Source organism: Leopardus geoffroyi, chromosome C3 (genome assembly GCF_018350155.1).
Source record: "Leopardus geoffroyi isolate Oge1 chromosome C3, O.geoffroyi_Oge1_pat1.0, whole genome shotgun sequence".
NCBI lineage: Eukaryota > Metazoa > Chordata > Mammalia > Carnivora > Felidae > Leopardus > Leopardus geoffroyi.
The window spans coordinates 29,102,076-29,125,598 of record NC_059338.1 but is presented as its reverse complement, the minus strand read 5'-3'; the positions used below and the strand labels follow the sequence as shown (position 1 = coordinate 29,125,598).

Here is a 23,523-nt window from a genome sequence, read left to right as displayed (position 1 = left end):
TGGGAATGATAATATAATAGCACCAACTCATAGGCCAATTGCAAGTTAATGTAGGTTAAAAAACAGAACAGTGCCTGGCATGCAGTCAGTAAATGCAATTAAAAAGTGTTGGATTTAAAAATAAAGCAAGACCCTAGGGTTAGGATGAGAGAACAGACAGTTGGGGTGTGGACTGAAAAAGGTAGAGGGGGACAAAATGGAAGTACATGTTGGGTAGGGCTACACACTGTGTTCAATGGCTGGGACTGTGCCACTTCTCCTGGATGCCACCAGCCTCTCGACTCACCTGCCATCCATCAGATTGTCCCAGTCTGTGTCTGAATTTGTCTCCTTCCCTTTTGGGAAGAAGGGCAGCTGTTCTCCTTAACATAATTTTTGCCATTTCTTGGGTACCTACTATGCGCCAGGCACCGTGCTAAGTACCTTATCTTTATTCTCTCATTTAATCTTTACAAAACTCTATGACCGCTTATTTCAGATGAGGACTTTGGGCTCAAAAAAGTTGAATAATTTATCTAAAGCCACATAGCAAGAAGTAGCAAATCTGGGATTTGAACCCGGGTCTTCCTGACTCAGAAGCCTTTACTCTTTCCATTACACAATTTCCAAACTATCTAGTTTCCTACCCCATCCACTGGTGGGTGTTACTGCATCCATCATGGGCAGTGTTTTTCCTGTTAATGCTACAGGTTTTCGATCCAAGCCTGGCAGGGTCTCTGATCTCCTTTGCTCTGCTGGAGGCTCCGGAAGAACCAGGCAGCTCAGCCTCCATCCCTGGGCATCTAGGATGGAAGGACACTTGGAAAAAAGTCCTTTGTCCCTATGATCATAATAACAATACTTGTTGAGTCCTTATTATGTGCCAGGTTCCGTTCTAAGCACTGCATGTATTAACTAATTTACTCTTCAAAGCAGTGAAGAGGAGATCCTAGTCTCAGCCTCATTTTACCAATGAGGAAACTCAGAGTTTATGGAATTTGCCCAAAGCTACACCATCAGCAAATGGCAGAGCCAAGCTTTGGACCTAGACACTGTGACTCCAGAGTTTATTCTGTCACCACTACGCTGCAGAGCAGAGTATGTATTGGAGCACTGATGGATAGACCCCTGGGCATGGGAGGTTCAGTCATCAAATCTGCTGTTTGCCAGATCTCAGACCAACCCCCAACCCTGCTGCTGCCTCTTCCTTGTAGCCTTCTCTGATTCTACCTTATTGTCAGACTGATACACACACAGCCCCATAGCACTTTGTTTTGCCTCTTTTGACACACCGCATGTGTGCTTGTGATGACTGCGCATGTTTCCTGCTTCCCCATACCAGATTGTTGGCTCCCTGAGAGCAGAACCTAGGTCTCAGCCATGGTGATTGCCACAGCACCTGGCAATGCACCTGGCATGTGGAAGGTATTCAACCAAGGTGTGTGTTGTTGAACAGAGGGATCTTGCTGTGAATCCTTTCGAAAGTGCTACGAGCTTTTGTAATGGGGAGTATTAACTCCCTAATGTAATTTATTGAGGACAGAGATCCCTGGAATGAGTGAACTAAGAAACAAGGTCTCAAGTGAGACCCTCTTCATGAATCTATTCACTGAGGTTAAATGAAATTGCAGATCAGGGCGGAAGGAAGAAGGGGAAGGAAGAAGAGAGAGCATGTTGAGGAGTAGGGGATCTGGTAGGATTCCCCAGCACCACATGTGCATGCACACACACATTCACATAAGAAAGAAATGGTCTCCTTGTTTCCACTCCTAGCTCCTCGCCTTCTGCCCTTGAGCCTCCCCAGATATATTGTGAAGGTATCACAAAAGATGATTAGTACTGACAGCCAGTACTTCAACAGGGCCTGTCCAAAAGAGATATAGATTGTCCTGCTTCTCTAGGACATTTTTGTCTGACAGTGAGCACCAGGAAATGGAAGCCATTACAGCTAACCCTGTTCTCCCCAGGAGGCTGAACATTTTCTAGATACTACCTCGTTCAGCCTCCTTAGGACATGAAGCTATGGAGAGCAAGGAGGCAGAATTTCCCCCTCATTTGACAGAAGGAGAAACTGAGCCCCAGAGCAAGTATGGGAGCTTCCCAAATCACTCGGTCCATTAACAATGCAGCTTGGGTGCCATGGCCAGTAGATAACTTTTGGGGCCGCAGCAGAGATCATCTGCACAGAGGCCTCACCCTTGAGATACTATTGGAGATACTATTGTCCATGTGTCTCAGTTAAGACCCTGCCTCCCATGAGCACTCTCTCCCCCCTTTTCCCCAGGTCTCCCATCTACTGTAGTCTTGTAATTCCATAGTCTTCCTCCTCAATTCCCACCTACCCCAAGTATGCCATCTGCTGCCAACTGGGCATATTAAGCATGTGGCCAGGCTGGATTTGGCCCATTATCTCCCTCCCCAGCCGCATTCATTGCCTATAGCCTCTTACAAGGCAGTGCCCTGAGACCACCTTGACCCCCTAGTACCACCAAAGGCAAACAGGGTATGAACAGTACAAGGGTAGCTGGCTAGATCTGAGGAGTGCTGGAGAAAAAGAGAGGAGGAGGAGGCCTCCTCCAGAGGCCCGTGACTGGTTTCCTTTTCTGTTTTCCACCCTGTGAACTGGATTAATGCCCCCTCTACCCTCCCCCACATCTCTGGAAGGCCCAGACCTGTCAATCACAGCAACAACTGTGGATATGGAGGCTGAGGAGTACCTCCTGAGGCTGGACTTGCACTGGTAGCTGTGGTCTAGGGAATCCATCCTTGGGCCTCAGGGTCCTGCTCATCTGCTTTTGAATCACAGCTTTACTGCTCTCTAGCTATGTTTGTCATTTGGCAGCTGACTTAACCTTCTCAGCCTTGTTTTCCTGACCTGGCAAATGGGGATAATAAAAGCTACTTTAGAAGGTTGTTGTGAGGGTTAGAAACCATGTCTCAATGAAAGAGAGATCCTGATACTGTCTAGGGAAGAGGGATTTGCTGGGTGTCCCCTTGAGATCTCTGTAAGGATACTGAAGCACCTGGGAGTTCCCACTCTAAAGGCAAACCAGGAAAGCTCCTTTGTGTCCCCTTTCCTGCCAGGCTAAAAGAGCTCAATGTATTTGGGGATCCCTCCTCCACCACCTGATTGTAGACCTAAGGGTGGTCTGATTCTCCTAGGCTCCCACCTGGGAGAGTGGTTGTTACATCCTGTGTGGTGCTGTTCCTGGTCTAGGGGAGGGCTGTCATGGGCACGGGCGGGGGGCGGGAGAGAGCAGGGCCCCAACTGCAGTGAAGAGGGAGGGGTGTGGCTCCTGTGACCTACCACAGGAATGTTTTTAAATCTTCTTCCATCAGCCTTTGAAAAAATGATGATCCAGTGAAAGCAGCAACTGCATCTGCTCCATTAGCAAGTGAAGTAGAATCAGCTTTCTCCGCCTTAGGGCTCTCTTGGCTGGAACTCTGGTCAGTCCTTGATATAGGGCTTGGGGGAATCTGGGGATGCTTCAGGGACAACGTAGGTGAGTTGGGCTCTTGGGGGGTCCCTGGGCACTACAACGTGGGTAGGGGAGCGGTTCCCAGGAGAGGTGCAGGTGGAGCCTAGATACAGCTCTAGGTTTCATCACAGAGGTAGCTCCCAAAGGGGGTGGTCTGGTGCGCTCATGTGGCCATGGTCCCCTGATGGGGACTCAGCCCAAGGGGAGAGGCAGAAGTGGCCTGTGTGGCACCGTGCCAGTGCAGGGATTAACCATGGGAACGCTGAAATCTCGGGGGTATGGCTGTCATGAGTCAGTGGTCTTGGGTCCTTGTCGTGGGTGGTCAGCTGATTAGCTCAGTCGGCCAGTGCATGGCTCAGCTCTGCGCTGGACGCCAAGGTCAGCAGCTCAGGGACTACACACACACCTTTCATCGGGTCCATTCTTGTCCCTTTGGTCCTGCTTGGCATTGTCAGTGAGGCACGTAGCTGATCGTTAGTGGAGTGGCGGGATAGGAGAAGGATGACAGAGTAAATCTGCTCTCACCGCTACTGGGGAGGAATCCTCACTACGGTCTTGAGGCCAGGCTAAAGCATAGTGCTCCTTCTTATCTTAAAGACCCTCTATTTCTCCACCTGGCAGCAGTTGCTAGATTTTATCCTGTTCTTATTTTGCCGGCTGAGCATGGAGAGTCTCACAGCTGCTGTTAGTACCTACTTGACACATTCTGAGATCTCTTTGTGAGAGTACTTCTCAGGCCCTCCAATGGGACTGTCTTCGGCATGCTGGGGGCTGGGGACAGGGCAGCACGCCCTGTATGGGAGACGGTGGGCAGGCAAAGGGTGACTTAAGAGCGTCTTTTCAGACTGTGGCCTGGTGGGTGGGAAGGAAGTAGGAGTCAGGGAAGCCTTGGACGGGGTCCTGCGGGCCTAGGTGATGGGGCAGCCACTGGAGGAGTGGTGGCAAGCTGGTTGCGCGCGTCTGAACACACACGGCTTTGCCCTGTCTGCTGGAGGACATTCAGCTCATTCAATAGTGGCATCAAGTCATTCAGGTACAAATTAGAGGAAAGGAGGAGGAGGTCATTGTATTTCTCTTCCTAGTGGAAATTATTTCATCCGTGAGTAGGGCAGTCCTGAACCCCTGACTCTCGGTCATTTCGTGCTGTAGTTCTATAAATCCATCAATGTTTAGGGGTCTACATTGACTTCTCACAGTTTAGCCTGTAACTGGTCCCGGGCCACAGAGTCAAAGGTCAGAGCAAGGCCAACAACAGCCAGAAACAATCCCTTGCAGTTGCCGACAGCTTTTTCCACAGTGTGAAAGGGGCCACCCCAGTGGTCTTGGGTGGACCAGCTGTACCGTGGTGGTCTTTTCTCTGCCCACATGTCCTCTGTCTCCGTCTTCACCCAGAGCCCGTTTACCCCTGGAGAGTCAACTTGAGCATTTGCCTCCTCGTACATAAACATTTGCCTACATTTTCAATCCTTTCCCTAGGACACATTTCTAGATCTGGCATTGTTCCCACAGCAGTGTATGAGAGCCCTGTGGCCCTGTACCAATGGTGGATAATATGCATTTTCTAAAAGGTAGTAAATTTCATAGCAGAAATGATAACATTTAACGGGCATCTCTTCGATTTTAAGGAGGCCTTTTCTTTTTGTTGGGTTTTGGCCAATTGTATGTATTATTTTGTGAATTCCTTGTTCAAGTCTTTTGCTTTTTATCCTGTGGGGCATTTGCTTTCTTTTATTGATTTGGTAGAATTCCCTGTGCTTAAAGGTATTAACTCCTTGTCCCCCATATATGTTGCAAGTATCTTTGTAGTTTCTTGGTGGCTTGAACGTTTTGAAAGGGCTCTTGTGTTCATACAGAGATTTTCAGTCTTATGCACTCAAGTCTATCAGTGCTTTCTTTTGTAATTTCTGCCTCTGACGTGGGGCATCTAAAGGCCTTTCCCACAACAAAATTATGGAAGCATTTATGTGTGTGCTCTGAAAATTCTTTTATGGTTTCATTTTCTACATTTCCTACACTTAACTCTTTCACCTATCTGAAATTGATTGATTGTGTCTTTGTAAATGGCTTCAAATTCCCTTGGGAATGAAAGTGATTAATAGAGCAATTAATTCATTAATTAACATGGCAGGGAAGAGAAGCTGGTAGAGGAGGAGAGGTTGAGGGTGTGGGAGAGAGATGCGATAATTAATGGATCAGGGTCTGGGAGGGAAGGGATTGAGTGCTGGGGGAGGGGGGGTACCTAGAGGGTTCTGCCTGTATCTAAACGTGGGACACTTAATCTGTGAGACCAGAGGCCCAGGGTGGCAGAGGTCACTTTTGCTAGGTTGGGAGGTGGATGGGGAATGGGCTAGAAAGGAAGACTGAGTCCAGTGCCCAAATCTCCAGTGACTGAAGGGGTGGGGGCAGTGGATAGGGACCAGGAGAGATGGGCATCAACAAGGACCAGTGAATAGTATGAGCCAGGTGGCAGGAGCCCGAGGTCAGAGAAGGTTCGCAAGTTTATGGTTGGTGGGGATTGGGATCGGCTGCTCCGCCTTTGGGCCCAGTGGGATCTGGAGGATTACACTCCGCTGGAGAGGTATCCTGGGCACTTTTGGCAGATAAAGTGGCAAGTGGAAGGAACACGCAGAGCAAAGGCAGATGGCACAAGGAAGTTGGTTTACCGTGGTCAGTGCCTTGTAGACTCAGGCTACAAGGAAGGGTCTATCCCCTATCAGTGGAGGGCAACAGAGGCAAGGGAAGTCAAATTTTAACTCCGTTTGTAGAGAGCACCATAGTTCCCAAAACACTTTCACATATGTGTCTGGATAGGAGACTCACAGCAGCATTTCAGAGAGGGGAGGTAAAGGGGTTTTTGTCCAGAGTCAGGCAAGGAGGCACTGACTGAATCAGGATGTGAAGCCAGGAGTCCCCGTGTCCAGCCTGGATGCTGATGCCTCCTCCCCTGACCGCATCATCATCTTTATACCCTCAGGGACGGAAACTCAGGATGGTGCCTAACGATCTTCTTTCCTCTCCTCTCTCTGCAGGACAGTAGTCCTCATTGCCACCTTGCTCACCATGAATGGGATGGCCAATGTGAACTCGGCCAGCCGGCCCCACTATGCCTCCTCCATACCTGTGCCTCGGGCTGCTTCCCAGACCAGGATTCATACACCGGGCGCCTCTCCCCAGCTGCGGCCACGCCAGGCTGGCCTGGCCCTGAGCCCCCAGCGTTCGGCCTCCCCGAGACTGGGCAAAGCAGGAGGCCCTTCCAGAAACTCCTCTCCTAAGGCCTCTCGGGGAAGAGGCTCCCCCAAGACTTCTGGGGCAGGGAGAGAGTCAGCTGAGGGTGGTGAAGGCCTCTCCAGCTCCCCATGGAGCAGTCCCAGGGCAAGCCCCAAAGCTGCCCTCTCCAGCCGGGCTGGGTCCAGAAGAACTGGGGAGACACAAGGCACCCAGGGAAAGAAGAAGGTGGCTCAGGAAGGGATTCCAGTCCGCCAGACCCGGGGCAGGAGCCCATCCCGAATGAGCTCTCATGGAGAAACTCAAATACCAGGGGCTCCTGAAGGTCGAAAACCTCCTAACCACCCGGGAAAGGACCAAAGAGATACAAACTACAAAAGTCCAGGGGTCTTGAAGTCTTTGGAGCCTGATGCCGGGACAGCATCAGGGGCTTCTTCCCCAGTGTGCAGCCCTGTGCCGAGCAAGCGCCCCTCCCCCACCCCAGGGGCCATCAGCTTCGCCTCGGTCCATCAGCAGAGTCAGCCAGTCACAGCCACAGTAGCCCCCTTCCAGTACAGGTGAGCTGGGGTGGGGGGCAGATGGGGAGGAAGGGAGGGAAGCATGGAGCTGGGATTCAGTGGCAAGTCCAAAGAGGAGGGAGCCTAGGTGATGAGTAGCTGGTGGAGACCAGGGGGCCCAGAGTATAGAGGAAGTGAGGCAAGGAGTTGGGAGAGCGGAGATAGGATTGGGGACATAAAAGGTGGACCAGGATCTATGCAAGGTTTTTGTCAGAGGCCTCAACTCTGGGGACTCTGTAACAAACAGGATCATAAGGAGAGTACCATCCCAAAATGTCCATCTCCCTGGGCTCTGAGACAGTAGATTAGGGTGTTGTGGATGCTTAAGCAGCTAGAGGTGCAGGTAGGTAGGTCAGTCTCACCCAGCTCATCTGGGATATTTGCCACCACTGTGAGTTAGACTAACTGCATTGTCATGGGCATGGTGCCTTCAGTTCATAGTGAAGTCCTAACTGTTCCTCCTGGCCCTCCCATAATACTCTGTATCTGTCTGTCTGTCACTCACTCTCTTTCTGTCCACTTACCATATTTCTTTATACATAACTGTTTACCTCGTGCCTGGCCTACCAAGGACAGTCAGTATTGCTTTCTAAATGGTCAGATGGGTCACCACCTTTGGCAGTGGCCCAGCCACCATTCATAACAACATGGTCAACAAATTAGTCTCTAGTTTTCTTTAGACGTGGCGACTTGAGTGCATAGGAAAACATGTCCATCAAGTACATATGCTTTTTTTTCTTTTTTCCTTTTTTTTAAATGTTTATTTGTTTTGAAAGAGAGAGAGAGAGAGCAGGGGAAGGGCAGAGAGAGAATCCCAAGCAGGCTCCACACTGTCAGCACAGAGCCTGACGTGGGGCTCAAACCCACGAATTGTGAGATCATGACCTGAGTTGAAACCAAGAGTCGGTGGCTTAACCAACTGAGCCACCCAGGTGTCCTTAGTACACACGCTTTTTAAATAAAAATATAACTTTACTGGGGCGCCTGGGTGGCTCAGTCGGTTAAGCGTCTGACTTCAGCTCAGGTCATGATCTCATGGCTTGTGGGTTCATGCCCCGCGTCGGGCTCTGTGCTGACAGCTCGGAGCCTGGAGCCTGCTTCAGATTCTGTGTCTGCCTCCCTCTCTGCCCCTCCCCCGCTCATGCTCTATTTCTCAAAAATAAATAAACATTAAAAATAATAATAATAATTAAAAAATATATATATATAACTTTACTAAAATGGCCACATTAAGGAAACCAAGTATTTTTTTTTCAATATATGAAGTTTATTGTCAAATTGGTTTCCATACAACACCCAGTGCTCATCCCAAAAGGTGCCCTCCTCAATACCCATCACCCACCTTCCCCTCCCTCCCACCCCCCATCAACCCTCAGTTTGTTCTCAGTTTTTAAGAGTCTCTTATGCTTTGGCTGTCTTCCACTCTAACCTCTTTTTTTTTTTTTTTTTCCTTCCCCTCCCCCATGGGTTTCTGTTAAGTTTCTCAGGATCCACATAAGAGTGAAACCATATGGTATCTGTCTTTCTCTGTATGGCTTATTTCACTTAGCATAACACTCTCCAGTTCCATCCATGTTGCTACAAAGGGCCATATTTCATTCTTTCTCATTGCCACGTAGTACTCCATTGTGTATATAAACCACAATTTCTTTATCCATTCATCCGTTGATGGACATTTAGGCTCTTTCCATAATTTGGCTATTGTTGAGAGTGCTGCTATAAACATTGGGGTACAAGTGCCCCTATGCATCAGTACTCCTGTATCCCTTGGGTAAATTCCTAGCAGTGCTATTGCTGGGTCATAGGGTAGGTCTATTTTTAATTTTCTGAGGAACCTCCACAGTTTTCCAGAGTGGCTGCACCAATTTGCATTCCCACCAACAGTGCAAGAGGGTTTCCGTTCCTCCACATCCTCTCCAGCATCTAGAGTCTCCTGATTTGTTCATTTTGGCCACTCTGACTGGTGTGAGGTGATATCTGAGTGTGGTTTTGATTTGTGTTTCCCTGATGAGGAGCGACGTTGCGCATCTTTTCATGTGCCTGTTGGCCATCCGGATGTCTTCTTTAGAGAAGTGTCTATTCATGTTTTCTGCCCATTTCTTCACTGGGTTATTTGTAAGGAAACCAAGTTTTAACTACTGAGCGTCACATGGTTTAGAGAGGCTCAAATGCAAATTAAGTACCTCCCTGACTAACCTGACTTTCTGGGTTTTCTCTCTGTGCTAGTGTGAGGAGAAACCCACTTCCGTTTGGGGTTTAAAAAGTTGGTACACCATTCCTGGGACATAGGGAGTCTCTGTGGTGACAGAGCGTCTGGAGGGGGGCACTGGAAACCGTGAGGAGCTTTGACTTTTATTAGGAGCCAACAGTGTGACTCAGGCTCTGAAAAGTTCCGGGCACTCTTACACCTCAGCAGTAGATGTCCAGTGTCCAGGACAAGGAAGCCAATATTCCCACTCTGTTCACCATGTGGTCAGGCCTCTTTTAGAGTATCACTTCGGGACATCACATTTTAAAAGGACACTGATGCACAAAAACACATTTCAAGAAAGACGGACAGGTTGGTGTGGGATCCAAAAAAGGTGTGAGGAGAATGGTGAAAGGAACCGAGGCAGTTTACTTTGGAAAAGGAAGGCTTCGCGAGAGGCTCTGAGAGCTGTTCTCAAATATTTGAAGAGCTGTCATGTTGTAAGATAACTTAGGTTTACCTGGTGCAGCTCCAGAGCACTAAGCATCATGGTGGTTGGAAGTCAGTTTGAGACAGACTGGAAGGTGAGTGGGAAAAACTTTCCAGCAACTGGCGAGGTTTACAAATTACTGATAAGGCAGTGAGCTTCCCATCATGGCAGGCATTCTAGCTGACTCCACGATCAAAGGACATTCTTACCTGGGCGATCCCTGCCTCTCGGAGCATCTCTTCTGCCTGAAGGACTGCCCATGCAGCACTCCGTGTGGCTTTTCCTAAGGAGCTCCTCACTTCTGTCCCTCGTGCCCTCCACGTAGATTCTCCCACTGATGAGAGAACGCAAGGAAGCAAAAATGCAGGGCAGACCTTCCTTCGCGTGGCCTTTTCCCAATTAGTACAGTGTTTCCCTGGTGACTCTTTGACTTTCTTCTCCTACCTGATCTCCTTCATTTTGAATTCAATCTTTGGGAAAAGTGTCTAGGCATTAAATTGTTTAAGATTTTACATTACCTACCCTACAAGTCCCTTGGCAGATTTAGACTCTGACATTTTTCAAAGAGGTCAGAACTCCTTCCTCGGAACATTCCAATGCAACACTTTACTGCATGTTATGCTCGCTTTGGCAGCACATGTACAAACATTTATTGCATGTTTGCATTTGAAACAGAAGTGGAAATGTGTTGTACCAACCCCGGAGAGGAGGCGGTCCTTTACCACGCTCCCTCCTACACCCTGCTCTAATCCTGGCCCTGGATTAGGGTGGTAGGGAGGGTCATGGTTTGGGCAAGGAAAGATTAGGACGAAGGCACCCCTGTGTGCCCCAAGCAGGCTGGTGGGAGCCCGGTACGCCCCGTGGGACCTGGAGCTGCTGCCCAGGGCCAGGCTGGGCTACCTTTGCAAGTTTCATAGCCAAGGAGGTGCCATTTGCTCCCTAGAAGTCACAGATCTCCTGTCTTCATGGAAATTTCCTGCCCCCACCCCCCAGCACCTTAGCCTTTACTTTGGCCTTCTGCAAACCTCCAGCTGATCACAGAAGAGAGGTTATCATGCTCCTCTCCCCGTCTCCAGCCTGTCCTGCCTGACCTGCTTCTCCAGGAACAAATCCATCAGCCATCTTTTTCCTTGCCCATAACCATCTCTTTCCTAGGATCTGAGTGTGGGCCTTCCCAATGAAGTTCATCTCCTGCCTCTTCTCGGACCTGCCGCTGCCTCCCTCTGGTTGCCCCTGCTCGCTGGACCCAGAAAAGGCATAAATGCCTCTCAGTCTGCTCCCAGATCCTCTGGTCTCATACTTGTGGTTCTCTCAGGTTCCCTCAGGTTTCCTCAGGTCTTCAACCTCCTTCTCCTCTGCTCTCCTGGAAAAAGGCCGCCTAAAGGATCACCACCCTGTTGCTGCCTTTTTCCAACTGCCAAGTGTTTTCCTTTTCTCACAGTTCTCTCCTTCCCTCCTCTGATCAGACTTCAGTTAGGAGGGTACAGGCAATGGTGTCAGGATAGGGTTACTGGTTTTCTTCTCTCAGGTTCAACCTCTAGCCAACTTCTAACATAGATGAAACTGTCCATTTGGGCTGGAAAGTGAAAGTGAGGAGAGACAGAGGAGAGACACTGGGGTTCCTGGCTGAGTTTGGGGGGGGGGGGGTGGAGGCAGGCAGAGATGAAAGTGTGAAATCAACTGAGGTTAGAGCGATAGAGGCTGCCTTCCTCAGTGTTCCTGGGCCAGTGCAGGCTCTAACAAGCATGAGAGCAAACTATTTGTATTTTTTTTTAAATGTTTACTTGAGAGAGAGTGGACAGAGTGTGAGTGGGGGAGGGCAGAGAGGGGGAGGGCAGAGAGAGAGAGGAGGAGACACAGAATCTGAAGCAGGCTCCAGGCTCTGAGCTGTCAGCACAGATGCAGAACTCGAACTCGTGAACTGTGAGATCATGACCTCGGTTGGAGACTCATCCAACTGAGCCATGCAGGCGCCCCAAACTATTTGTATATTTTTGAGACAGAGAGAGACAGAGCATGACTGGGGGGGGGGGGGAGGGCCAGAGAAGAGAGGGAGACACAGAATCCGAAGCAGGATTCAGGCTCTGAGCTGTCAGCACAGACGCATAACTCGAACTCATGAACTGTGAGATCATGACCTCGGTTGGACGCTCATCCCACTGAGCCACGCAGGTGCCCCAAACTATTTGTATTTCCTTAAGGTTTATTTATTTTTGAGACAGAGAGAGACAGAGCATGACAAGGGGGAGGGCCAGAGAGAGAGGGAGACACAGAATCCGAAGCAGGCTCCAGGCTGTCAGCACAGAGCCTGACGCGGGGCTCGAACTCACAGAGCGCGAGATCATGACCTGAGCTGAAGTCGGACGCTTAACCGACTGAGCCAGGGACGCTTAACCGACTGAGCCACCCAGGCACCCCAAACTATTTGTATTTCTAACGCTAGTTACTGCCTATCTGCTCTGGGTCAGGCGGTGCCTAGCTCTACATATACAATGCTATTCAGTGAAACATGTATACATTGTATAGAATTCCCTCTCCCCAGTTGAATGTCCTATTATTTTCTCAGCAGTGTGTTGCATTCCTTCAAAACCCCAGATCTATACTCATTTCTTCCAGGAAACCAAGCGACTTCAGCTTTTCTTTATCCCCATAGTACTCAAACATCAGGCTGACATTGAATTGATAGTAGTACATGGTGAATGACCCCATCATACTGAGCAGTCCCCAGGGCAAGATGAGGTCTCCTGCTTTCTCGGAGTACCCCCACCCAGCTCTATTGCAAGCACCCACCTTAGGGGCCTGCACACACACAAGAACTCAATACTACCTGCATGGCTTAGAAAGAGCCATCCAGGGGCAGCAAACACCTCACACAACCCTGGACTGTCAGACTGATCTGGGCCTTGGAGGTCATCTCTTCTGTCCCATGATGGAAGCGGGACCCAGAGAGAGAAAAGATTTGCTCTGCATTGCACAGCAAGTTAACAACAGAGCTGAGCCCAGAGGCCCAGCCATCTAGGTTGAAAAAAGGAAAAACTGGAGAGAGGAAGACGAAATTTCAGTCGCACTGGAGACTCACAGGGTCCCCTGACCCAGCCCCCGTCCCCAGGACCAGCCGTCAACTTCCCCTCCTGTGTGTACAGCTCACCCCTCCCCCTCCTACCAAGCTGCCAAAGGGTCCATTTAGCTGGAGACAGCGGGCGGACGGGTGGGCGGGCCAGCTCTGAGAGCCCAGGGTAATTGCCTATAATAAAAGCTCCCATAGCCTTTGTTCCTGGGAGCGATTGTACGGTTAGGGTTGTGCTCAGAAGTCTGCATGCACTTGGGAGCTGGTGCCCGGAGACCTCACCCTTCCTTCCTGCTGCCACACTGGCCCAACATGAACTTATCCTCCTGGAGTCATTGTGACCTCAACTAAGCCTACCCCTCCATCTTCCCCGGGGCTGTGAGCAAGCCCAAGGAGGCCTGTGTGCCCCCTGAGCTGTCATAAGGAGTCAGTGACCTCAGCTTCAGAGGGAGCTCTTCCCTCTGTGTGTGCATGGCTATAATGCAGGCATGGACCGAAGGCAGGGATCGCAGCAGGAGGAAGGACCCGAGGCCTGGAGTTGCTGTGGGTTTCCTCTGTCCTGTGGGTGATTTGTGTTCCTGGGAATGTGTGGAATACCAAAGGGTGACTGGCATCGGGCATCCCCTTGCCCTCTGGAGTTCCCCCCCCAGAGCCCCTACCACTGGCCAAAGTTTGCCCAAGGCGTGCTGCGTGCTGGAGTGCACACGTGTGCGTGCCTGCCAGGGAGGGTCCAGCCCAGAGGGGTGCGGGGCACAGCAGAGGAGAAGATCCGAGCTCCAAGGGGATTTCCTTAGCTCCTTGGAGAAGCTTTGAGGCCAGGAGAACCCCTGCTATGAGTGACCACCCGTTCTCTGTCCCACAGGCTTCAGACAGACCAGGAACCTTGTCCCGTCCCCCAGGCTAGCTGGGCCCTCGATGGCTATTCTGGCCCCCCTGGTGGGACTGAGGAGAGCTTCTCCTACACAGGTAAGTGTTCTGGGGGAAAGACTTCCTCTTGGGGGTGGGGAGGCCACTGGACTAGATGTCTCCCCACTGCCCATGTGGAAAAAGTGACTTTGCTAATACAGGTCCCTCTCTTAACAATGAGACGTCAACCTGTGAATTGCACTTTGAGTTTCTGCCATGCTTGACTCAACCCAGGGTTGGTCCATGAAATCAAGCAGCACTTCAGAGTCAGGCTAGGAAAGCGGCCAGTGGGTGCCCTGATTATCCAGGGGTCGGTTTCAGGAGCCACCGAGGGCCTGACAAAAAAGTAACAAGCTGGGAGATTGAGACGTAAGAGCCAGGTTCCAAGCAAAGCCCAGATGAACAGTGAAGGTGTACTGGGAACCAGCAATGGTGTCCAGAGACGTTTGGCTAACTGCCTGATGACTGTTTCCCGGGACCACTTTTCACAGGCCGCTCTCACACATATCATCTTTCCTGTGGCACCCTATAGTCACAACATAGTGACCTATAGTCACCTGATGCTTTGTAGTCCTGGTGACTGAGCCTCAGGAGCCAGAATGTGAGACTCACCAAGAAGACCCCTGAAAGTCGGATACAGTGATATTCTGTAAGAGCAGAGACAATGCTTGTTCCCAGGTGCATCCCCAGTCTGGCCTCTGGCCCACGGCAGGTGCTCAGCAGGTGTCTCTGAATGAGTGACTGGTGAATGAATGGATGGGTGAATGCCTGTCAGGCACTACATTGGTCAGAATCTAAACTGTCCGCAGCGTTTGGGTGTGTGTGTGATTTTCTTGCAACATTTAAGAAATACCCAGAGGGTGACTGTGGTGCACACGAGAGATACAGGAGACTCCATCCTGCCGGGCACCGGCTCTACCTATCCTTTGGTTGCCCCAGGAAGAGAATGAGCTTGCTTTTGGCAAACCTGGGATTGTCCAGAGAGTTTGTCTTAGCTTCGTCTCGGTGTTTTGCTCTGGTGGGCAAAGCTGGGGCATAGAACACAGCCTGACCCTTGTCATTGGACATGCCATTTCTGCCTTCTTTGTCCCCTGTATGCTTGTGGTTGGGTGTTCCTCTTGGCTGGGGGCTGGGCCCTTTTGAGGCTTCTGCTGGCCTGGGCCCCAGCAGTGGTCTTGGGACCATTGTGACCCTGAAAACAGAGCAGCAACACGCACTCCATGGCAAGACTTGTAGAGGTTTACGGGGGTAGAGACTGGGCATCTAGAAAGTAAGCCATTGCCTCCCACAACAAGTACACACGCAGAGGAACCAGGGCATGGCGGGGGACAAAGGAAACCAAATTTCACTGGCACTGAAAAACCATCAGAATTAGAATGTGGTAACCAGGAAACTATGTGGAGCTCTATTTTTACATTTGCAGTTTTGTTAGTGTAATGGCTTCCTTATGTGTATGCCACGTTGTTGGAGGCTAATGATCTCCACCTAACCAGGCACTGTGTCCTAATTATTATCTGATGAGTTGGTGAGAGGACTTTCACTTTTAGCGTCTGCTGCAGACTGGCTTTAGGAGTCCCCCAGTCTTGTCAGCCAGAAGACCATCCTTCCCAGCTAGCTGGGTTGGGTTCCACTGTGGGGTGGGGTGCCAATGAGCCTCTGGAGGCGATAAAGAAAGTGAGAAACCCTTGCTTCCTCCAAGGCTCCTGGGGAAGAGGAACAAGGTTCACTGCACGGCTTCTGCCCTGCACTGGCTGGTCGTCATGGTGACCCATCTCGGCCAAGGATATACCAAGTTCTTTGAAGGGTTAGATGGAGGGAAAGATTTGGGGTCTGCCTGTGCTTTGTAGGGGAGCCTGTACTCAAGCCTGAAGAAAACAGATGAGACGAGAGATAATGGAAGGCTTCCGTTTTATGCCCTGCTCCCCTACCTTTGAACTTCACTCCTAGCATGTGGTGACTCATTCATTCATTTCTCCTTTCATTCAATCAACAAACCATCAGTGGGTGTTTGTCTTGTGCCAAACACCGTGCTCAACCCAAAGGTAGAAGATGAATAAGGGGCACCTGGCTGGTTCAGTCGGTAGAGCATGCCATTCTCGGTCTTGGGGTCGTGAGTTCAAGCCCCACGTTGGGCATGCAACCTGTATTTTTTTTAATTTTTTAAGGATTTATTATTTATTTTTGAGAGAGAGAGAGGCAGAGCATGAACAGGGAGGGGCAGAGAGAGAGAGACACACACACAGAATCCGAAGCAGCTCCAGGCTCTCAGCTGTCAGCACAGAGCCTGATGCAGGGCTTGAACCCATGAACTGTGAGATCATGACCTGAGCTGAAGTCAGATGCTTAGCCGACTGAGCCACCCAGGTGCCCCAATTTTTTTAAAAAATAAATAAATAATTTAAAAATTTTAAATGGCATTTATGTATAAAGATGAATACGACTTTGACCTGTTTTCAAGGCGTTCATAGTCTAGGGATTCGCTCCAGTGAGCCTGACCCACAGGATCTGTTGGCATCCCCAGTGACCCGGTGACCTGCCCTTGTAGGAGTCAATAGGACAGTCCAGTCAGTCCTTCCCTGACGAGGCCCTGCAGCATGAGGAAAACGCCGGGGTTATGCTGTCCAATTTGTAGAAGGATGCTTGGGTGCCTTGGAGAATAGAGTGCCATATCCTATGTCGGTGTCATTCACAGAACCCAGCCCAGTCATTTCAGTTATCGATCTTGTGATTCCCATTATCGATTTGTAGATGACAAGGGGCCGGTCTGCTTTCTTTTGTGGTTCAGATGTCCTTCTTGTTTGTGAGCCCATCTTGTTCCCCATGACGTAGCACCGTGCTGACTGGTCAGTGTTTGGTGAAATGGTGAATTGAGCGAGTGAGGAAGGAATCGAAAGTCAGTGGTTATGGAATCATCTACCCTCTGTGGGCCTGTTTCTTGCCGGCTGGGGAGGAGCAAGCAGCCTTTCTCTGCCCTCTTCCCAATATGGTCCTTTCTGGCACCCAGGCATCTGCGGGGGCGGGGGGCGGGGGGCGGACACAGAAGCCTTGAGGGGAGCAGGAAAAGGGTAAGACCTTTCTCAGCCTTGTACTACTTTCTTACCTCTGCTGCCTGGGGATAAAATCCAAACGAGGTGGCATAAGCTCTGTAGAACAGGAAGAGAATTTCCCATGATGACTCGGTACCAAACAGCGGTGTTGGGTTTGGCCTTCCTATGTCCCGAAGGTGTTCTGCCCCCAGCCCATGGGCGTTGGTGTGTGTGCCCTAACCCAGTCCTGGTTCACCTGGCTGTGCTGGTCAGGGCCCTGTGCTGGTCCCATCTGCTAACACTCGGCGCAAAAACGTTGCATAGGCCACCATCAGATCTTAATTTGGAAAGCCAAGGGAAGCCAGTGCTGACATTTCTGTGTGCCCACATGTGTGAGGCCGTGTGCAGGAGGACTAGGAGAGGTTGCCCCAAGGTTGACACAGATTCCTTAATTACTTCCACTTTGTGGCATGTTGGAATGAGCGCTAAGTGGACACATAATGAGAGGATCTTCTCTCATCATAGCATGTGTCATTGGGGAACGAGCCAGAGCCTCCTCCCTGCCTTGCTTCTCACACAAGGGTTGATATATATAGATTGGGAGGGGCAGTGTGGAGTTTGGCCTTATGCTGGGGTTGTTTTGCTTTTCTCCTTTCCTCTCCCTTGTTGAGCTGACGCCATCTTTAAGCCATAATTAAGTTTTTCATGTTTCCGTGTGGATTTAGGAATGGGGATAGAGTCCCCTTCTGAGAAAACTTGCAAACCTGGTGTGCCCTCCACCCGGGCAGGGGAGAGGTCTGGTCACTGGACTCTGGGAGAGGAATTTGTTCTGGGCTTTTAGGTGGCTCCAGCACAGTGGTGCAAACCCACTGGGCTCTTCTGGGAGCTTCAGGCCAAATCCAAGTACCCCAGGGCTACAAATGACTTGGAATCAAAGAACACAGGAAGTCAGAACTCTAATGAACTTTATATATCACCCAGATATGGCCTCATTTTCGGTGGGAAGAGATGAGGCTCGGAAGGGAACAGACTTGTTCAAGACTCAAGACTGCCTGGTTAGTTAGCAGGTGAATTGAAGCCGGGACCCCTGCCTTCCAATGTCCCAAACACTCAAATGACCAGATGGTAACAATGCCTACCATTTATTGAACACCTGCTGTGTGTAGAGCACAGTGCTGGATCCTTCACATAAAGTCCTTCATAAGCACCTTACACAGCCCTTTGTAGGTGGTACTCTTGTTCTGTGTTATAGATGAGGAAACTCCAGCTCAGAGAGGTTGCATGAAATCGCCCGTCCGAGGACACAGAGCTAGGGGGCTGTGCCAGGATTTGAGTCCAGGCTTGTCAAAAAGTCATGCTCTGCTAGTATTACTCCCCTGCCTTCCCGTTGCTGCCTTTACTCCCTGTGTCGGCTGCACACTGTTCAAGCTTGACGCATTCTCCCTTAACCTCTGCCAAATGACGGGGAAGGAAACGGGGTCAGTGAGCCACAGTCTTACTGACATCCCCTCAATGTGAGCAAGCCCCGGGATGTCACTGGCTTCTCTGTCATCCCAAACCTGTGTCATTTCATGCTGAGTTCACACCGCCATGTTCCCTGCCCTCCGGGGACTTTCGGGCTAAGCTGAGCCTGATGTCCCAGCCATCCGTGGAGAGAGGACGTGCAGACAATTGACTAGAAAACACAGACCAAGTTCAGGGGCAGATGGCATTAGCTATGTTGGCAGGACTCAGGCGGCTCCATGCTGCTGTAGGCCGGAGGAGGCTCGGGAGTTCAGGGGCCTCTGGAGGCCCTGTTTGGATAAACAGGGTAGCCGTCTGGGACCAAGTAGATTTCTAGGAGCTGGGAAGGGAGGTAATAATAATATTGTGTAGCCGTGGCTAACACTTGCTATGACTTCCTCTGAATCAGGCACTGCCAATAAGCACGTTTAGTCCTTCTTTTTCCTTTTTTAAGCTTATTTATCTTAAGAAAGAGAGAGCAGGTTCGGGGCAGAGAGAGAGGGAGAGAGAGAATGCAAAGCAGGCTCTGCATTGTCAGCACAGTGCCTGATGCGGGGCTCGAACTCACGAACCTGAGCTCATGACCTGAGCCGAAACCAAGAGTTGGACATTTAACCGACTGAGCTGCCCAGGTGCCCCAGCACCTTCCACCCTTCTAAAAACTGTATGAGAGCTGGCACAACTCTAGCTTTGTATCACAGCTTTACCACTGGCACTGTGCAGCCTTGGGTAAGTTATTTAATCTCTCTGTGCTTCCATGATGATGATAGTACCTTCTTCTTAGGGTTTTGTGAGGACTTAACACCAGTGTAAGCACAGTGCTTAGAAGAGCACCCAGTAACAGTAAGTGCTTAACGCATGTTCGGTGTTGTTTGTTATTGAGGGGAGTGCTGTTATTAACATGCCCACTTTACAGGTGAGGAAAGGCTATGTGATGTGCCTAAGGTGGTCTGACTGGGATGGGAACCCAGGGAGCTCGATTTCAGAGGTCATGCTCGTAACCATACGTGCCATGACCCTGCCAAGTCCCGAGGTCCCCCAGGGAGGCTGGGAGAGGCAGTGGGAGAACCACTTACAATGCACCAGGCACTGCTCTAGACACTTGAGGTACATCCATGGACAAAACAGGCAAAGACCTCTGCCCTTGTGGAGCTTAGTATGTAGCAGTCTGGAACGGTGCAGTGTACAGCCTGTGCCGCTGTATGTGATCTGCATGATGGCCCTGAAGAAGCCCCAAGTCTGGAATATGTCTCCCATCCCAAAGACATCCCAGAGAAGCCAGGCCAGAGCTCTGGCTTCATGGCACCCCATGAGAATACAAACAGCAGCAGTCTGTGGGCCACCCGCTTCACCCCAAATCTTCAGTGCTGGAGTAGATGAATAGAAGAGGAAGGTGGTAAACTTTCCCTCGTGGTTCTCCTAGAGAATTACCCCTATACCTCCATACCTGTCTGACCTAGACTCAGCTTCCTCCTGCAGGTTTCTGGAGATTCAACTCTCCCAACTGAGATGAACTGCTTTAGTTCTTCCTGAGAATTCCTGGCCATTTGTTAGCTCTCCGTGCGCTTGCGGGCCACAGGAAGGTCCTGAGGATAAGGATACTAACTCGGGGGAGGTCGGCCTGGTGACTAGGAATCTCTCCAGATCCGACTACCCCACAACGACTCGAGAGTGTTAGCCCAGGAGCTGCGGGGCTGCTAGACATTTCAGCCCTGGGAGGAGGAAGGACCCTGAACCATTTGCTAAACTTCCACGACTGCCCTTCCTTGAACCAGCGGATAGAAACTTCCATGACCAATCCTGAGAAACCCCACTTCAGTGTTGCCCTAAAGCCTTGGCTTCGCAGGTCTTTGTCCCACCCCTTTAAGCAAAGGCTGGCCAATGTTCTTCATAACTTCCCAGAAACAGGGTCTCCCTGGGAAGGCCCAGGGCTTTAGTTCCTCCCTCTGGCACCACTGAATGGACAGAAACCGGAACACAGCGTCTCCACCCCTCCCCATATGCCTCCCCATCCCCTTGATAAGAGGATTAGGGTCTCCTACTGAGAGACTTCCCCCCCCACAATAAGGTTGCCCAGCAGGCTTACACGGAAGGAGCTCTGGGAGAGGCAGTTGAAGAGAGTGAGGCGACACAGACACAATAACGGGAAGATTAAGTGCTGAGAATTACCCCAGTCATAATATTCCTCGTCCTGAGTCCTTTAAGAGGCGGAAGAAATCAAAAACCCGCCTGCCTGTGTGTGGCTCCCGGGTTGTGGGAGTCCTGTGCTTCAGAGAGAGCTGAAGATAATTAAAGAGTCAGGGCAGAGGGAAGGTCAGTGAGTATGGGGTCATCCAAGCCCTTTGGGGGGCGGGCGACAGGACAGAGAAAGGGTTAGTCTCAGTCGTCCCTTCTCTCCAGAAAATCATTCCACATCCACAGAGGGCTGGAAAAGGAAATAAGTGTGGTGAGAATGATCGAGGTCACATAGATAAGAGAACTTCCGAGCTGGAGGAGGGCTCAGCCCCCTTAGAAGCGGAGGGAGGGCAGCCCTCGTGTTCACATAAAGACTGGCACAGGGGTAGGAGCTTGACCCAAGGAGCCCAGGGCATCCTTCCTGCCTGAGAATCTGGGTTTCCATGGAGGCAGGAAGAAGCACAGTGGTGGTAAGCTCCTTGTGATGAAATCAGGCTGTGTGAAAGGCAAAGTTCTCATCATGCTTTGAAACTCCCACCCATCACACCAATGAATATTCTTAACATTTGCAGAGCAATTTTTATAAGCTAAGTAATTGCCAGTGATTATTCTATTAAAATTCAATGAAATATGAATCCATAGCATTCCTCTGTTAAGTTTAATTTCTCGTTTAAAAGCCTAACAAAAATTCTGATAAACCACAGAGGTGCCAACTGAGAGCGTGTACAGCCATGAAACGGGAGTGGCTTTCTCTCCAAGGTGGTGACAATGTTCCCCAGCTGGTTCGGGGTCAGGTGGGCAAAGGTTTCTCCCTACTCCTACAGTTGTTGTGGTTTTTTAAAAACTTTTTGGCATCAAGAACCTCTTTCAGAACCTGGTTAGCATTATGATATGTCTGCCCAGGCAAAGGGACATAGTCACAACACAAAACTCATATTTGATGATTGGTGTTATGCACCTTCTGAATCTGGTTTGTGAACACAGATTAAGACGCTCTGATCTTCAGGGGTGATATCATCATGGCGTTGGCCAGACAACCTCGGTTTGGACCTTACGTGTTTCTCTCATCAGGTTTTTGGGTTTTCTTGGCCTATAGTGAGGTAATAGGATATATTACAAATGGGTCAGTTCTGCTCTAAAGCAGAACATTGAGTAAGTTATCTTTGAGGTTCCACTCAGCGTTGTGATTCAATGACCTTAAAACAATCTACTGTGCATGGGCGGGTCGGATTTGATTCTAGGTTTGCCCACATAACAGGATACATGCACACAGGCAATTCGCGTGTCTTCAGACAACACATGGGCACAGCTGCACATATACAGTCTACCCTCCTCTTCGCCTGCCTGGTGTTCCCGCTCACAGGCCTGCGGTTGCCATGACAACTGATCTGGGCTGGTCCTGGTCTAAGGGCAATGTACCTGGGTGTTGCAGAGCTCATCTGGAGCCCAGTGTGCAATGAACACCCCAATGGATGTGTCTGGGACAATTGCCATGGCGACATACAAAGCCAAACACATGTGGGAAACATTTAAGACTTCTTATCCCGGTCTCTTTATTAGCCTGAGGAGCACAGGGATCTAATTTTAAATGAATGCAATTTCAGGGGCGCCCGGGTGGCTCAGTTAGTTAAGTCTCTGACTTCGACTCAGGTCATGATCTCATAGTTCATGAGTTCGAGCCCCGCGTCGGGCTCTGTGCTGACAGCTCGGAGCCTGGAGCCCACTTCAGATTCTGTGTCTCCCTCTCTCTCTGCCCCTCCCCTGCTTGCACTCTGTCTCTGTCTCTCTCTCAAAAATAAACAGACATTTAAAAAAATTTAAATGAGTGCCATTTCAGAGTACTCTAGCTTAGGTGCTTTCCTTCGGCCTTCCCCTGCTCTAAGGCCATGAGCAGAGGGAGTAGAGATTTTCCACCTAATTTCTTACATGACCAATGAGAACACATTTCATTACATGGGGAATGTAAGCTTTCTCTTAAGACCACCCAGCAAGTCAAGAAGAGAATCGGGACCCCCAAGACTTGAGAATAGGGAGGTTCCATAGGTATCCTGGACTTTTTGGTATTGCCAAGTCCACTGGAAGTGACCAGGACCTCAGGACAAAGGTCATGTCAAAGGGACAGGTGGTGCTGTAGATCACCATGGGAGTAATCCTTTGTCCTTGTCCCCACTCCCAGTATTCTGTGGGCCAGTTTTAATGTGGCTGCACTCCTAGACCCCCATGCAGACCTCAGGTACAGTGGGCTTCCAGGTTACAGGGAGCAGGGATGGGATTAGGCCTGGACCAGACGGCAGGCAGGAGAGCATGAAAAGGCAAGGTTACCAGGCAGTGGAGCCAGAGTGGCGAAGGCCTTGAGTGCTGTGTGAGGTCCTCATTGGCCTGTAGACCACCAGGTTTCAGCCTTGGAGAACCCTGTCCTGCAACCCGGCACACTGGGCTTCATGCTCGGGTCCTGTTTCCTTGTATGATAAGAGGTGACTTCCCAGGGCCTACTGTCTGCCCCTCCCGTTTCACAGAACAGGTAGGCTCATGCCTGCTGCATCCCCATCCTGTTGGCATAGAGGCTTATGGGAGATGCATCCAGGCTGCTGTGAATGCTGAGGAACTCTACAGTTTAGAATCTCAGCCTTTCTACCCTCCTAGAAGCTCTCTCTCCCTGCGACAGGCCAGAGGGTAGACTAAGGCCTGTGGCTCCACTCCCAGCCTTTGGTTTGCTGAGCCTCACTTTCTCCAATAGGCAGGCAAATAGCAAATCTCTTCTGAGCTTACACTCCTGACCTTGTGGCCCAGAAGAAAAATTTCCAGCCCTTGGGCTCAGAGAGCTTCCTGGGGACCAGAGAGGCCCAGCCAGTGCCTTGCAGGATCTATAGAAATGGCACAACTACCAATGCCCTGGCAAAGCAAAGGTAGCACCCAGGCTGGGAGGAG

The 23,523-nt window shown here is 50.3% G+C and overlaps 1 protein-coding gene across 14 annotated transcripts in view; it reads left to right on the top strand.

Moving 5' to 3' along the window:
* Window positions 1-23,523, top strand: part of NAV1 (neuron navigator 1) — a 246,154-nt gene that overhangs the window by 64,661 nt on the left and 157,970 nt on the right. For all 14 annotated transcript variants that reach the window (XM_045456509.1, XM_045456504.1, XM_045456505.1 and 11 more), the window contains 2 exons: window positions 6,488-7,240; window positions 13,848-13,951. In XM_045456509.1, coding sequence (XP_045312465.1) covers window positions 6,519-7,240; window positions 13,848-13,951 — 826 coding nt within the window. In that variant the 5' untranslated portion in view covers window positions 6,488-6,518. Of the gene's footprint in view, window positions 1-6,487; window positions 7,241-13,847; window positions 13,952-23,523 lie in introns of those variants that run through there.